At 43.2% G+C, this 15,817-nt stretch overlaps 1 protein-coding gene across 3 annotated transcripts in view; it reads left to right on the forward strand.

The window, feature by feature from the left end:
• Positions 1-15,817, forward strand: part of ATRN (attractin) — a 157,657-nt gene that overhangs the window by 73,231 nt on the left and 68,609 nt on the right. For all 3 annotated transcript variants that reach the window (XM_065634976.1, XM_065634977.1, XM_065634978.1), the window contains exons 17-24: positions 1,246-1,431; positions 3,416-3,649; positions 4,350-4,487; positions 10,244-10,337; positions 11,226-11,278; positions 13,232-13,326; positions 13,848-13,926; positions 14,324-14,481. In XM_065634976.1, the coding sequence (XP_065491048.1) occupies positions 1,246-1,431; positions 3,416-3,649; positions 4,350-4,487; positions 10,244-10,337; positions 11,226-11,278; positions 13,232-13,326; positions 13,848-13,926; positions 14,324-14,481 (1,037 nt within the window). The remainder of the gene's footprint in view (positions 1-1,245; positions 1,432-3,415; positions 3,650-4,349; positions 4,488-10,243; positions 10,338-11,225; positions 11,279-13,231; positions 13,327-13,847; positions 13,927-14,323; positions 14,482-15,817) is intronic.

Consider the following 15,817-nt stretch of genomic DNA (forward strand, 5'->3'; position numbering starts at 1 on the left):
ATCAACAGACCTGCAGAGAGATAAAAACCACTTTCATAGAATCAGAGAATAGTTTGGGTTGAAGGGCCCTCCCCAGCTCCCCCAGTGCCCCCCCTGCCATGAGCAGGGACATCTGCACCAGCTCAGGTTGCTCAGAGCCCCGTCCAGCCTGGCCTGGGATGTCTCCAGGGATGGTTCAGCCACCACCTCTCTGGACAACCTGGGCCAGGCTCTCACCACCCTCAGGGCCAACAATTCCTTCCTCATGTCCAGCCTGAATCTCCCTCCTTTAGTTTAAAACCATCAACCTTTGTCCTATCACAACAGGCCCTGCTGAAAAGTCTGTCCCCTGCTAAGAAGTCTGTCCATTTAAATTGTTTTTAAGGTGGACATCTTAAAAAACATTAGCACCCATGAAGGTTATGTAATAGGAGAAATGTTTTTATAGCACGTACTGCATTTCTCTTATTCGCCGTGGTGTAACATACCTCCAGCTCCATCCCGCAACACCGCACCACAATTCAACTCGGTGAGACCGAGCTTGTTTTCAGGGCTTTTTATCACAGAATGTCAGGGGTTGGAAGGGACCTCGAAAGCTCATCCAGTCCAACCCCCCCGCCGGAGCAGGAACACCCAGATGAGGTTACACAGGAAGGTGTCCAGGGGGGTTGGAATGTCTGCAGAGAAGGAGACTCCACAACCTCCCTGGGCAGCCTGGGCCAGGCTCTGCCACCCTCACTGGGAAGAAGTTTCTTCTCTCATTTAAGTGGAACCTCCTGTGTTCCAGTTTGCACCCACTGCCCCTTGTCCTATCACTGGTTGTCACCCAGAAGAGCCTGGCTCCATCCTCCTGACACTCACCCTTTACATATTGATCACCATGAATGAGGTCACCCCTCAGTCTCCTCCAAGCTCCAGAGCCCCAGCTCCTCAGCCTTTCCTCACACGGGAGATGCTCCACTCCCTTCAGCATCTTCGTTGCCCTGCGCTGGACTCTCTCCAGCAGTTCCCTGTCCTTCTGGAGCTGAGGGGCCCAGAACTGGACACAATATTCCAGATGAGGTCTCACCAGGGCAGAGCAGAGGGGCAGGAGAACCTCTCTGACCTACTGACCACCCCCCTTCTAATGCACCCTAGGTCCCATTGCCCTTCCTGGCCACAAGGGCCCAGTGCTGGCTCATGGTCATCCTGCTGTCCACTTCTGTTTTGGGACTCGTTACTTGTATCTTTTGGGCAGAAAACTGAGTTTTCTCCTCTGTCCCGCAGCCAACCACAGCGCCAAGCAGTGCCGGACGCCCTGCGCCCTGCGGACACTGTGCGGGGAGTGCACGAGCGGCAGCTCCGAGTGCATGTGGTGCAGCAACATGAAGCAGTGCGTGGATTCCAACGCCTACGTGGCCTCCTTCCCCTACGGGCAGTGCATGGAGTGGTACACCATGAGCAGCTGTCCACGTGAGTAATCACTCCGTGGAGTCTCCTGTTTGTCGGTAAAAGTCATCAAACTCTGCACGTGGGTTATCCCAAAAATCCCCTGGGTGAAGGTAACAAGGGCCTGGAGCTTCGTGTCTGCGTCTCTGTCCTGCACGATGCTCTGCGTCATATAAAGTGTTAAACAGAATTAGGTCTTGGTTATGGGAACTATCAATTAAACTAAATGGCAGGTAGTCGAGGCTTTCAAGTGAGATGATGGAATCTCCACTTTTTTTTTTCAGATGGAGAGGTACTTGTTTCATTATTCATCATTCCTACCCTTCAAATTAATTGTTCCGTAATTTCATGTGATTAACTTATTTTTCTCTCCTTTCTGTATCTCTTTTATTCATATATGGAGCCATGTAATTTAACATGACATTATCAAATCCAAATTAGGGTTTACATCAGTGTTTTATTCTGAAGTATTGTCTACATGTATCCCACAGCAGGCATTGCTAACTTTTTAAAAATCATCGAATCATGGAATGTCCTGAGTTGGAAGGGACCCGCAAGGATCATCGAGTCCAACTCCTGTCCCTGCACAGGACAACCCCAGAATTCACACCATGTGTCTGAGGATGTTATCCATGTCCATTTATTTTGTCCATTTTTTTTTTTTTGGTCCCCTTTTAGGTAGATGTGAACAAGCCGCAAAAGATTTCTGATGCTTTGGAATATTGTTTTCAAACTTGGGTGAAATAGTTTAGGAATTTAAAAAGTGATCAAACAATTTCAGAAATTCTTTTTTGTTCGTGTTGAATTCTTCAGGAGCTGAGTGTGGGCAGGGCCGTCAGGATAGTTGGGCAGTTTGAGTCGCTGCAGTTGTTCCAACTTTTGGAAGCTGATGAGAATCAGCCCGGCTAGCTCATTGTTGCAAAAAAAGAGATGGGGAAAATTAATTTTAAGGTAACTGTCAAATATGAGAGTGTGAACTTCCCATATTTCCAGAAGTCAAAAGGTGGAGGAAGCATCAGACAGGAGATGAGTAAGCTGAAATAATGGAAAACAACTTTTTTTCTGCTACTTGTGTTTTTTTTAAAGGCAAATGTTGTCAATTTAAACGTCAAGATAGAAAGTCTGCTCATCTTAGAACGCCAAGAATCTACAAAATATTTTTAAAGATGGTATTGGGAAAGGAATAGAAAAACTTTCCTAGATATAGAGTTTGGCACATCTGAAATACAATCACGTTTGAGAAAGGAACTATTAAAGGGTGGTGATGATTTCTCCCTGATTTAGTTGATTGCTGGGCTCGGGGGATCTGCTCTGAGCATCCCAAGATGACAAATTCTGTTCTGTATTTGTATTCCGTGCTTTTTGGCTCAGATAAAGACTTGAAATAGTTGCGTGTGATGTTGAAACGTGTGGTAAGAAGAGACTCGAAGCAAGTAAAGAAGCTGCTTTTTAGCTTTTGCTTCCGGATGGCTCATTTTATAACCTGATCCATTGTAAATCAATCGGAGATCTTTTGTAGTTGGGAGCATTAACCTCTGGTTTTAGTGGGTCGTGTTTAATGGTTAGAAAAGCTTTACACGTGTATCATGTTAATAGTTATTGTGTTAATAGTTACCTTAGATTCTCGAATAAATATACTGATAGGAGTGAATTTATATCTGTGTTACTGTGAATATCAGAATAAATATTTATAGATTGGGCAGTCTAAATACTTAATGTCACAAAAGACACACAAGGATTTCAGCGTTGTCAGCTGGTTTGGGACAGTGTTTGTCTTTTAATTTTGTTTTGTTTGTGTGTGTGTGGTTTTTGACTTTTTGTTGTTGCTGGTTTTGTTTGTGTATTTTAATTTGAAATCGTATGTTAAGTTTGGTTCTAGTTTGAAATCTATTCTCAAATTTTATTTTCATGTCAAATTTAAATTTAAATTCAATTTCAAGTTTGATTTCATGTCTAATTTCAAGTTCGATTTTAATTTTATTTTGATTTTCTTTCTTTCTTTCTATAGCCGAAAACTGTTCAGGCTACTGCACTTGCGCCCACTGCCTGGACCAGCCGGGCTGTGGCTGGTGCACCGACCCCAGCAACACCGGCAAGGGCAAGTGCATCGAAGGCTCGTTCCGAGGGCCGGTCAAGATGCCAACCCCGTCCACAACAGGGAAACACGGGCTGGAGCCCGTCCTCAACGTCAGCATGTGTCCTGCGGAGAACAATTACAACTGGTCCTTTATTCAGTGTGCAGGTGAATGAGCAACGTGGAATGGTGGGAACATTTCGACCGTAGCGATGGTTAAATGCAAAGGGAGAGAGTTTTTTAAGATTATAGTGATGTCTGTGTTCCCTCTTATTAATGGAGGGAGGAAAAGAGCTTGGAAGACAAAGAAACGACACATGTAGAGGTGGAAGGAGTTGTGTAGGTGTCTCCAGGTTTTGCTGTGTCAAGACTTATCTATGTGTTACTCTTAGATTTTTTTTTTCCTTTCCCTACAAACCTTTACCAAATTTTTAGCTTTTGGTTTTTTTTTTTGTTTTGAGGTTATGTGAAAGAAAGGCAATTCTTTTTTGGAAGGTTGATTTAATTATTCGTAATGCTCAGGGTGATTCTGAAATAATGCTTTTGACACCACGCATACAGAATAAAATTATATTTACTGCTGCTAAACCTTATCATCCCCATTCCTCCTTGTAAATCCATCCCACCAGCTGCTTCCAGTCCTCTCTGTCCAATCTGCATATGAAGTTTTAGAGTTCAGTTTTCCCCATGTTGCTTTAAATTTCACCTTTTCAATACACACCTCTCTTCGCGTTCGTGTCTCGCCAACAAAAACTTATTGGAAAGTGCATGAAATGTTTTCATTCAGCCTCTGCAGAACACAGACTTCTGAGGTGCTGTATTTGAGCACAGATACTCTTTTTTTTTTTTTTTCTGTTTTTTTCTTCAGCCTGCCAGTGTAATGGACACAGTAAGTGTATAAATGAAAGCATCTGCGAGAAGTGTGAAAATCTGACAACTGGCAAACACTGTGAAACTTGTATCTCGGGCTACTACGGGGATCCTACGAACGGAGGAACGTGTCAGCGTAAGTGATGCTTTAAGCCTTCCTGCGCGCAACTCTTTGATTTTTGCTCTTTACTCATTCCTCTGGTATCTAACTGAAATTATATCCTCATAATATATCTTTTCTTTCACGCATGCAAGGCACAATCCTTGTTTCTTCAAATCAAAGATGTGGAAACTGCTTGATAAAGTTCTTTGACATTCATTGCACAATATAAAGATGATTTTTTTACCCTCCTTTGTAAACATTAAATGACCACAGTGAAAAATGGGTGCGTTTTAGTGTTTGACGATCCTGATTTGAAAAGAAACAGTGTTAATCCCAGTGTCTTGAACAAATTTCTGCTTATCTAAATTTCACCTTTTATTACATTTGGTTAATTGTGTTGTGTGTTCATTGTTATAATTGTCTGCTTCATAAAAGACTTGCCATATTTCAGTGAGGAGTTGGCTGGATTTCGGTTGAGGATTAGGTGATCCCTGTTAAAATTGCATTTTAAGTTTGTAAAGTTCTTTGGCACAAAGAATGTTTTTCAGTTGTGCAAGATCCACTTAACAAACCGGGGAAAAAAAAAATCTTTCAACAAAGACTAATACAGGTTAAAACTGAGAAATGAACATGTTCAAGATTTGAAGTTTTGACCTCGAACCTTGTAAAATTATTCTGAATTACTGCGAATTTTGTATTGTAGCATGGGGAGAACAGTTGTAAACAAGAATCCAGCTGTGATGGGTGATACGCAGATGCAAGGGACGGGGCTTCTTGCTCTGAAAAGCTTTGATGGAATATATTTAGGTGGCGTATTAGAATTCGATACAGCGATGGAAAAGGTAGTACAGAAATAAGATTGTTTGGTGTCAGAGTAGTGTCAAGAAAATGAATGTGGGTGGTTTGTAGGCATCCCAGAAGAAATAAGTGAAGGTGATTGATGAAGGGGCATGGAAGGAGTAACTCAAAGTCTTCAAAGAATGGAAATAATCTGGTAGAAAATACTGGAAATGCCTTTAGTATGTTTACTGGAAGTAGCATTAACCTTTTGGATGAAGATGGGAGTCAGTAGCTGGAGCACGAACGTCCTGTTTCCTAAAGCAAGAACAAGTTGGTGATGTTTGTGGCTGTGAAGAAGATGATTTGAGGAAAGATTTGAAAGGGAAGATTTGAAAAATCACAGTGTCGCAGTAGCTTGGATACAAAATTATGACAGACGGCACAACAGCATGGGTGCAAAGGAAAAGGTGCATCTCTGACACTTTATTTCAGAACATTATCTGCGAGATTAAATACCGCTGATATTCGTAAGCTCATTTTGTGTGAAGATAATTTGAAGTGCAGGGATGAATAAATTCCGGCTGAGGTGGCCTGAGAAAATATATAATTCTGCTCTGAGCATTGAGGTTTAATCAGTGGATCACAACGTGCCTTCTGATATTTGTTGCTTTTCTGTGCGTGTGGAAATCGAGACTAAGTTACTTTGGACCCTTTCATGTGAGGATTGTCCAGAAGTAGTTTATTGTTGAGATAATGAATGACAAACGAAAGTCAGCCAGATGCCTGAGAAAGAAATTAGAAAACGTGTTGAGAGAACTGTGGAACAGCATTCATTCGTTATCTGATGAAACCAGTAGCTCATGTCAAAAGTGTTTTGCTCTCAAGTGCTTTGGGCGCAGGTTTTTAATTTGCTGTGATTTAACGTTATTTACTGTGAAGGCAAAAGTAGGAGGGAAGCAGGAAACTGGGCAGAATGACCGATGCGGCTCGGAAGAGGGAAAGCGAGAGGAAACCGTCCTGTCTGATGCAGCCAGAGCGACTGTCGCCGTTAGGAATTTTTGCTCGGTGGGAAGGTTTCCAGAGGGGGATTTTTCAGATGAAGGTCTGCTAATGGGCAACAGAGCCAGCTCCTGCTTTTTCCCTTCCTCTGAGCCACGGTTCCTCCTTCCTTTCCCTTTAATGATGTGCTAATTCCACTCTTTTTTGTGCATTTATGTCCAATGTTGTATACGGTTTTGTTTTTAGACCCCGTGGTGACATCCATCCATCGTGATGCACAAGCATCTGTGCATTTGCGCACTTATACCTAGTGTGAATCCTTGCACTTCCATGTGCAGATCTGCAGCGTGAGCCCAATGGCCCCAGCAGCATGGGGACCATAAATATCCTCAAAATGGCAAACATTCAGTGCCGGGAAAAATGCGAGTGTTTAGTATTTCCTATTCTGCTGATCCATCGGGAGTTTGAGCGACATTATTAGGATTGTAGTTGCCTTTTAAACGGGTAAGTCTAAGCAGAGCTGGAAGAGGTAACAATAGGTTTCAAAAATCAGGGAGGAATAAAAAGAGCGGATGGAATAAGATGCTTTTCCTGCTGCTCGGTACCACCAGGGCAGGTGAACGTTGCTCTGTCGCTCGTGTTGAAAAAATTCTGACAAACTGCAGTTCTTTCTCTGGAAGAATTGTTTGCATATCGTCACGGGCATTGGTGTTTTTGGAGCTGGGCAGATAATAACGAAATGGCGGCTAAATCACTCCTCAGCGATTGCTTTTAGGAAGTGTCCAATGCAGAGAAGTGTTAATCGGGAAGGGCAAGAAATGCAGCACATCAAATGTAAATATAGCTGCAAGGTGCTTTCTCCGCATTCAGGATCTTTTGAATTTTCTGATTACACTTTCACATGAAAATATGCTCGCAGTAGATAAGGAAGTTATTTGCAAGAGGACGGAAGGTGCTATTATGCCTGGAATCAGATTGCTGCGGCGGCAGCGGTTCTCAACGCCCCCGCGGAATGTTTGCTGGTGGCTCCGGATGAGCTGCTGGTGCCGTGGTCCTGCCCGCTGCCCCCTCCCAGGGCTGCACGGGGACCTTGGAGAACAACTGAAGGGCTTGGTCCATACCAAGGAACGGTGTTGGGAAGGTGAGATCTGGCCAGGCTGGAGGGCTGGGCAGAGAAGAACCTGATGAAGTTCAACAAGGGCAGGTGCAGGGTCCTGCTCCTGGGGAGGAACAACGCCAGGCACCAGTACAGGTTGGGGTTGATCTGCTGGAAAGCAGCGTCATGGAGAAGGACCTGGGAGTTCTGGGGGACAACAGGTTGACCGTGAACCAGCAGTGTGACCCTGTGGCCGAGAAGGCCAACGGTTCCTGGGGTACATTAAGAAGAGTGTGACCAGCAGGTGGAGGGACGTTGTTCTTCCCCCTCTGCTCTGCCCTGGTGAGGCTGCACCTGGAGTTGTGTGTCCAGTTCTGGGGTCCCCAGTTCAAGCAGGACAAGGAATTACTGGAGGGAGTCCAGCAAGGGCTATGAGGACAGTGACAGGTCTGGAGCATCTTTCTGATGAGGAAAGACTGAGAGAGCCGGGGCTGTTCAGCCTGGAGAAGAGAAGCTGAGAGGGATCTTATCAATGTTTATAAATATCTCCAGGGTGGGTGTCAAGAGGATGGACCAGACTCTGTTCAGTGGTGCCCAACGACAGGATGAGGGGCAACGGGCACAGACTGAAACACAGGAGGTTCCATCTGAATATGAGGAGAAACTTCTTTGCTGGGAGGTGCCAGAGCCTGGACCAGGCTGCCCAGAGAGGTTGTGGAGTCTCCTCCTCTGGAGACATTCAAACCCGCCTGGACACGACCCTGTGTGATCTGCTCTGGTGACCCTGCGTGAGCAGATGGGTTGGACTGGATGATCTCCAGAGGTCCCTTCAACCCAACCAGCCTGGGATTCTGTGATGGTGCAGTTGTCGTTGGGAAGCTGGACCATCACAGATGTGGGAAGAGGAGTGGAGATCCCCGTGACCATCTCCGAATGAGTCTGTGACCCCTGGTTTGTGCAGAAGGTGGAAGGAGACTCGCTGCAAGGTGGTTCATCGTCAGACTGTTCCATGCTTCACAGTCCAAAAAACATTTCCAGTAATTTTGATTTTCTGCTCTAGCATCAGACTCTGGAGGAAAACTTTAAACTCCAGCAAGGGTGTCAATAGTTTGTTTCCCAACTTGGTGTTGTCTGAAAAGCCACGAGCTAATTTCTCTTCTTTGTGCATGTTCCAGTCCTTCAGTGGATTACCTTCAGTTACGGAGCTCAGGCAAAAATGGATAAATAAGTAGACTCTGTTTTAAATGGAGATATTTGAGTGTTCAGCCTTCTGTGGCTAAAGAGCAGGGTGAGGAAATATTAATGTTAGCACTCAAGGTACTGTGATCTGCATCTAAACAACATGAAATTTGAAATTTCTCCTAATTTTTATGTATGTTAGTGTTCAATATTGATCGAATTTCACCTTGCTTACCTTTGGCAGAGCATAAGGAAGGCACTACAAGGCATTCTCAATAGTATTAAGAACTATTTTTTTTGAAGTACCACTAATGAGAAGTGTGTTTGCTTCACAGAATACAATTATTGTGTCAAATCTTCGTTCAGTCTACTCGTTCCCACAATAGGCCTTTATGCTTCTTCATATTTTATTCCGTGTTGCTGCTAGGAAACCACTCATCCACATCTGAGAAGCACAATTAAGTGTCCCTGATACACTATAGCTTCCCTTACATGCCAATATAAAGAAAGCATCAAAAGGATTTATAAAGTAAGGTCCAGGGTTGGCGAGGCTATTCAGAATGCACCAAAATCTACTGGTACATTAAATGGCACATGTCGTCTTAATGAGAAGGCGTGTGTCGTCTTAACGAGGAGGCACCGGCCTTTAAACCACGTTATTTCCAGCAAGCTCAGGGACCACAAATGAGGGATCTTCTCTTTCTATCCTTTTTCCCCTCTCACATTGTAGAGCTCCAGGTGAACGCATCTTCCCACTCATTTGTAGAACAACTTCGAAAAGGCACCTGCCTTCCAGGAAAAGTTATTCTATCCATTCTTCTAGTTGTCATGAACGTTATTTCAAATATAACTGCTTGTGTTGGATTTATTGTTGCTTGTTGTTTTCGCTTTGGGCTTTTTTTGCATGCATCTCTATTTTTTTATGAATAGGAGGTCTCAAAGTGTGTCGACGTCAACGTTTTAATTTGCGTCGGGAGGAACTTTTGAAGCTAATCTCGTGGACGTCCCCACTGCGACACCTTGGCTCAGGGTATCTGAGCTCCTCTATTTTGAGTGTCCCACAAACCTGAGGTAGTTTGGGGACATTCCCGATCTGCTCCAACCCCAACTTAGCATCATTCAGCTCATGCAGCCAGGCTGAAGCTCTTCTAAAATATACTGGGGCATGTGCCCCAAACCACTTGCAGAATGGACATCATGTTCTTGGCACTAACTGCTCTACACTTCAGATGCGCTGGTGGTGTCGATAAATAGACCTTTGAGGAAAAGAACGTCATTATTTCTAGAAAAAGCCCTAAAAGCACCATGAGCTTGGCTTTATTTGCAGAAAAGAGTCTTCTCTCAAGTTTTGAGTTTGACTGAAACGTGTTAGCAAACCCAAAACTATTCCAAATATTGTCTTTTTCCTACCAGTTATGACATCCCTAGTGCTATCTAACAACAAGACAGGAATTAAAATACATTTTTGAGGCTAAAAAGCACAGTCTAATAATGATTTCACATGAAACATCAGTCCTGGAGCCTGCAGTCACTCTGTTTTGACGCAGGGTTCTATTTTTGGCTGCCTTCTGTATCACAAAGAAACCAAAAGAGATCCAAATGGGTTTTCAGATGCACTTTAATTGTTGATATATCTCAGTTTGGCAACTAAAGGACTTAATTGCTATCGATTCTCTGTTTCTCTTGCTTCATTCAACGTTGCATTTTTTCTTTTTTTCCCCCCTCTCCTCAACAGCTTGCAAGTGCAATGGCCACGCGTCTGTCTGCAACACAAACACAGGGAAATGTTTCTGCACTACCAAGGGAATCAAAGGAGACGAGTGTCAACTGTGAGTTCATTTTCCTTTGTTATTTGAAATCAAAAAGCCGTGCACGCACCGGCACGGAACCCCTACATTTTTTTAATGACCGTATTTATGATGCCTCTGCTCATCTTCCCTGCTGACAGTTGAGTAACTTCGTTGACGTGCTTCCCCCGAGAGGATAACGTGAACAAAATGATTTTCCTCAAGATTTCCATTTTTAAGAGCATTTCGACTGGGAATGTCATGCAGAAGGGCCGGGATGAAAAAATAATGCCTCCAACCCCCAAGCTGTGCAAACCACTTTGGTTTATCCCTCAATAGTTTCTTTTTAATTGGTAGATTTTTACTGTCTGTGCACCCTGATGCTGTTCCGGGCGAGTGTAAAATATCCGAAATAAGACTTTGACATTCAAGCATTTTAATAGAGCAGTTCCAGGGCAACAAATTTGCTGGAGGTTTCTCTGTAACATAACAGAAATGCTTTTAGTGGAATGTTAGTGGAAATAATTTCATTCCGAATAATTTCATTGCCAGGTTTATTTCTAAAGTGCTGCTCGCATGAGTAAACGTTTATAGGACTAGATCCTGGAATAGCCATAAATGTAAATGGAAACTTCAGTTTTTCTTGTAGTAATCCAGTTCCATGCATTATCAAGAGCTAATAAATACATTCCAAGTGGATGCAAAGGTTAACATCCAGAATTTAATATTTCATTTTTATTGCATACTACTTTGACTTGCAAGGTTCATAGAATTTCTTCGGCAGCCCGGTATAGCTTAGACTTGCATCTTTTATTTTAAGTCGTGTACCATTATCAGCACAGGTTGTATTTTCTGGCTTTTAGTGGCTGGAAATAAATAATACTGAAAAAAAAAAATCTGTTTATTAAAAATAATATGTATTCTTTTTAGGTGCGAAGTTGAAAATAGATATCAGGGAAATCCACTTAAAGGAACATGTTACTGTGAGTACTCGTAGAATTTTGTTTGGAGGTAAAAAATGTGTTTGAAGTTGATCTTCTTTTAAACTAGTTTTAGTTGCCTCAGCAGCTCTTTTAAATAGAGTGGATTATGTATTTAAAATACATGGGGAGGACTTAAAAATAGTTTAAAAAAGCTTCAGTTTTCATGAAAGTATTGTTTAAAGAGAACCAAAATACACTGTTTAAGGTCCTTGTGATGATTTGATTTTTCACAACACTTTTGAGTGTTTTTCACGTGACTTTGAGATGACATCTGGTCTTCCGGAAAATAATCTAAAATACATACTTTGTAAGTCAAACCCAACATCTTTAGAATTTTTGTTAGCGCAAAATAACTATTTTTTTTTTTTAATTCTTTTCCGTGTTAGAATGGGTAAGGTTTCAAAATTGCCACGTTTCCCCTGAACTGAACAGTTGGATTCCCATGCAATTTGAGGAGATACTTTGCCAAGATTCAGATTACTTCATGGAAACTCTCCAGCTTCTATTTGCAAATATTAGCAATCAGCACATTGGCAGGCACGGAGAGATGTAATCTTAAATTACATAAAGGTGCAAGTCTCAAATAATATTTTTGTGCAATACAAATTATCAACCGTGGTGTATTTAGCAAAATTGAATTCTTCTCGCGGGAGTCTCTTTGCAAGGATGACCTAATTCATTGCCGCCAATGACGGGGGTGGTAAAGCGGGCAAAAATGCGGAAAAGACAGAACTTTACAGCTCTTATAGGATCAACCTCATGCTATACAGATTCAGTCTCACTTGGTTTTCTACTTCCCTGATAATTTCTTAGTGGGGTTGTGGGGAGGCATCAGAAGGTTGTCTTGCTCGTGTCTATCCAACAAGGGGTCTCCAGGAGGCAATAAGAGAAAAGTGGCACCTGGTGGATCACTTTATATTTGTTATTGCTTGGAATACCTCTGCGTGGGTTTTTGGAATATGCACAAGTCATAATAATGCGTTTTAATAAAAGGCTACTGAGGTGGGTGGATGTATCCGCAAAACTGGCTGTGCCCTGTGGATTAACAGAGAGGCGATAGCCCAGCCCTAGGGAGACACGAGCACAGGAGAAGGAGAAGAAGGGAGACCTTATTGCAGCCTTGCTGTACTTAAAACCGGACGATAAGAAAGATGGGGACAGACTTTTCTGCAGGGCCTGTTGTGATAGGACAAGGGGTGATGGTTTTAAAGTAAAGGAGGGAGATTCAGGCTGGACATGAGGAAGGAATTGTTGGCCCTGAGGGTGGTGAGAGCCTGTCCCAGGTTGGCCAGAGAGGTGGTGGCTGAACCATCCCTGGAGACATCCCAGGCCAGGCTGGACGGGGCTCTGAGCAACCTGAGCTGGTGCAGATGTCCCTACTCGTGGCAGGGGCTTGGACTAGATGAGCTGGGAAGGTCCCTTCCAACCCAAACTGTTCTCTGATGCTGCGGTTACAGGTGGACCAAGAACTGCTCCTGGTGTGCCCTGGGCATGATGTGACTCAGGGCCAGGTGGCAGCTGCGTCCCTTAACAAGCAGCCGCTCCATAGAAATCCTCCCTGTGAAGTCCACTGATGTACAGAAACCTCCAATACATGGGACTTTGACCCCTCCCGAGTGGGGTTTCCACATCGATTTCATTTTCCTAGTATTCCCTTAGAACATAGAAGTATCGAAGCGTGGAAAATAAATGTCTTGGCTTGCTTTTTACAACGTATCGATATGAACATTCATTTAGATTAAGGTTGGAGGCTATTGCATGGAAAATGTCTCCTCTTTTCCCCCTCTAGGCGCAACTTAAAAAGGTGAGAGTCCATTCCTTTTATGTGGGATCACACGTAGGTTGGAGTAATTTGTAACAGCACGTTGTGCCCTCAGCAACATCATGCCTTGCTTTGCAGAAGTTTGCTTTAGTCCAAAACAAGGGGTAACTTTCTCTGTGCTTTCCTTACAGATACTCTGCTCATTGACTATCAGTTCACCTTCAGCCTTTCTCAAGAGGATGATCGCTATTACACAGCAATCAACTTCGTAGCAACACCCGAAGAGGTAAATTTTCTGCTTTCCCTTTCAACCTCACCCTTTGGGTATATAATTGTCTTCTCTTGGCCATGGAGGCGATGAAGTATTACAGTTCTGCAGGTCTCCAGGTGTAGTCCCTTGGCACGGCATGTGTGCCCAGTTCCACAAAGCAACTAGAACTTTTTGAGCTTGGTTTGGCGATGCAGTTTCAGATCTTCAGGGTAAAATTTCGTAAGGAACCACAGTTGATTCTTCACAGTTTGAACAACTGCTGAGCAACTCTAGTTTTGCATGTTGTTCAACCCATATGTTGTGTCTCTGTTCTTCCTGTTTTGTTCTACGCATGTGACTTGTTTTATTCTTTGTTATGCTTTCCGTGGGGAGGAGAATACTACTTTCAGAAAACTAAATAGGTTTTTTTTTTGCTCAATGTATTTGCTTCATGTAAACAACAAATCCAAAGATTTTTTTTTCAGTGAGGATTTGCTGGGAAGCAGTACAATAAAATTGCTTATCCTAAAAATGTTTTTTTCCTTTTCTCCCCTCAGCAAAACAGAGACCTGGACATGTTTATCAACGCATCTAAAAACTTCAACCTCAACATTACTTGGTCCACAAGTTTTGCAGGTAAGAGGACTGTCATCTAAGTTGCTTGGTACCTTGTTTCAGTTACCAGTTTTTGACAAATGCAAATTTAATTGGGGAAAGTTTTAGGGTTTTGAACTTGTTCTGTAATGATTTTAAATGTTAGACCTGCGGGGCGGAAGTAAAATATTAAAAATAACTGTGTTTTTCTATCTTAATAGTGTGTTTTGTAATCATCAAAGGTGCAAATTTGATTTTTAGTAATGCAGTATTTTGGCATACAGTGATTTTGCTAATGCAATGCAGCTTAAAATAGTAGCGTTCAGATGAATCGTTAATTCTATAACATTAAAATTCATGATGCTTTGCCCTTTTTGTTTGTCACTTAAAATGTGCATTGAAACATCTTTTCTTGCTACTTGTTAACATTTGAAAACAGCTGGCACGCAGGCTGGAGAGGAAATTCCAGTTGTTTCAAGAACCAATATAAAAGAATACAAGGACAGTTTCTCCAATGAGAAATTTGATTTCCGCAACAATCCAAACATCACTTTCTTCGTTTATGTCAGCAATTTCACCTGGCCGATCAAAATACAGGTAGGAGCAATTAATGTATAATTATTTAAAAATACATTTTTCTTTCTCTCAAGCAACGTGCGCTTTGTGTCGTCCGAGCTGAACCAGCTCATAGTCATCCTGCAGCAAGCAAAGGGGTTTGATGTTCCCGATTAAGAGCAAAAAGGTGCCGTCATCTGATATTGCCTCAGCCTGGTGGATCTTAAAACGTTCTGTGACATAAAGCGGGGTGCTCTCTCATTAACAGGGCTATGTTCTAATGAGATCTCTGACTTTAAATGAGTAGACGTTGATGTTGAAGAAAACAAACCGTCGTGTAGCCCGAGATGAAATAAGAGAGAAAATGTTCTTAGTGTCTCTCTTAATGTCTTGTTCTCACAAGACTCAGCTCAAGGACCATCCTCCTTTCTTCTTGTGCTGCCCAGGACTGGTGGTACCTGCAGAATAGGATGAAGCTCATTCTTTCCGTTAATTCAGTGCAGTCATAGCACACATAACACACTCAGATGTCAGACTGACTGTGATGATAAAGCTGGAGCTGAAGAAGCAGTGGATGAAGGTTGGTGGATAGTGAAAGCGCTCGTAGATCACAAACCGTGGTCATGGAGACTCTGCAGCTGCTGCAGTTGCAGGTAATTGAGAGAAACCTTGGTCACCTTCTCACTCTGGGCTGAGTTGAGTAACAACCTGCAGTGTGTGTACTTACTCAGAGTGGTATGGGGGCCCTTTGAAGGACAAACGTACTCCCAGGTCTGGAACAGAGATCTCATATGAGGCTCTGGATATTTGAAACATCTTTCTGGAGGATCTTTCTGATGAGTAGAGACTGAGAGAGCTGGGGCTGTTCAGCCTGGAGAAGAGAAGCCGAGAGGGGATCTTATCAATGCTGATCAATATCTCAGGGTGGGCGTCAAGAGGATGGACCAGACTCTGTTCAGTGGTGCCCAACGACAGGATGAGGGGCAACGGGCACAGACTAAAACACAGGAGGTTCCATCTGAATATGAGGAGAAACTTCTTTCCTGGGAGGTGCCAGAGCCTGGACCAGGCTGCCCAGAGAGGTTGTGGAGTCTCCTTCTCTGGAGACATTCAAACCCGCCTGGACACGACCCTGTGTGATCTGCTCTGGTGACCCTGCGTTAGCAGGTAGGTTGGACTGGATGATCTCCAGAGGTCACTTCAACCCCAACCAGTCTGGGATTCTGTGAATTCTGCCTTTTTTAAGCTTGGTCAGATGTAGGAACCTGAATTCTTCTATCTTCACCCTTATTCAACCAATTATTATGTGGAAGCTGACAACTTCACGTTGATTTACTTGATGTTTCACACAAACTCGCCATGGGGGTCACTTGCAACA

The sequence above is a fragment of the Caloenas nicobarica genome, chromosome 4, assembly GCF_036013445.1.
Source record: "Caloenas nicobarica isolate bCalNic1 chromosome 4, bCalNic1.hap1, whole genome shotgun sequence".
NCBI classification, from domain to species: domain Eukaryota; kingdom Metazoa; phylum Chordata; class Aves; order Columbiformes; family Columbidae; genus Caloenas; species Caloenas nicobarica.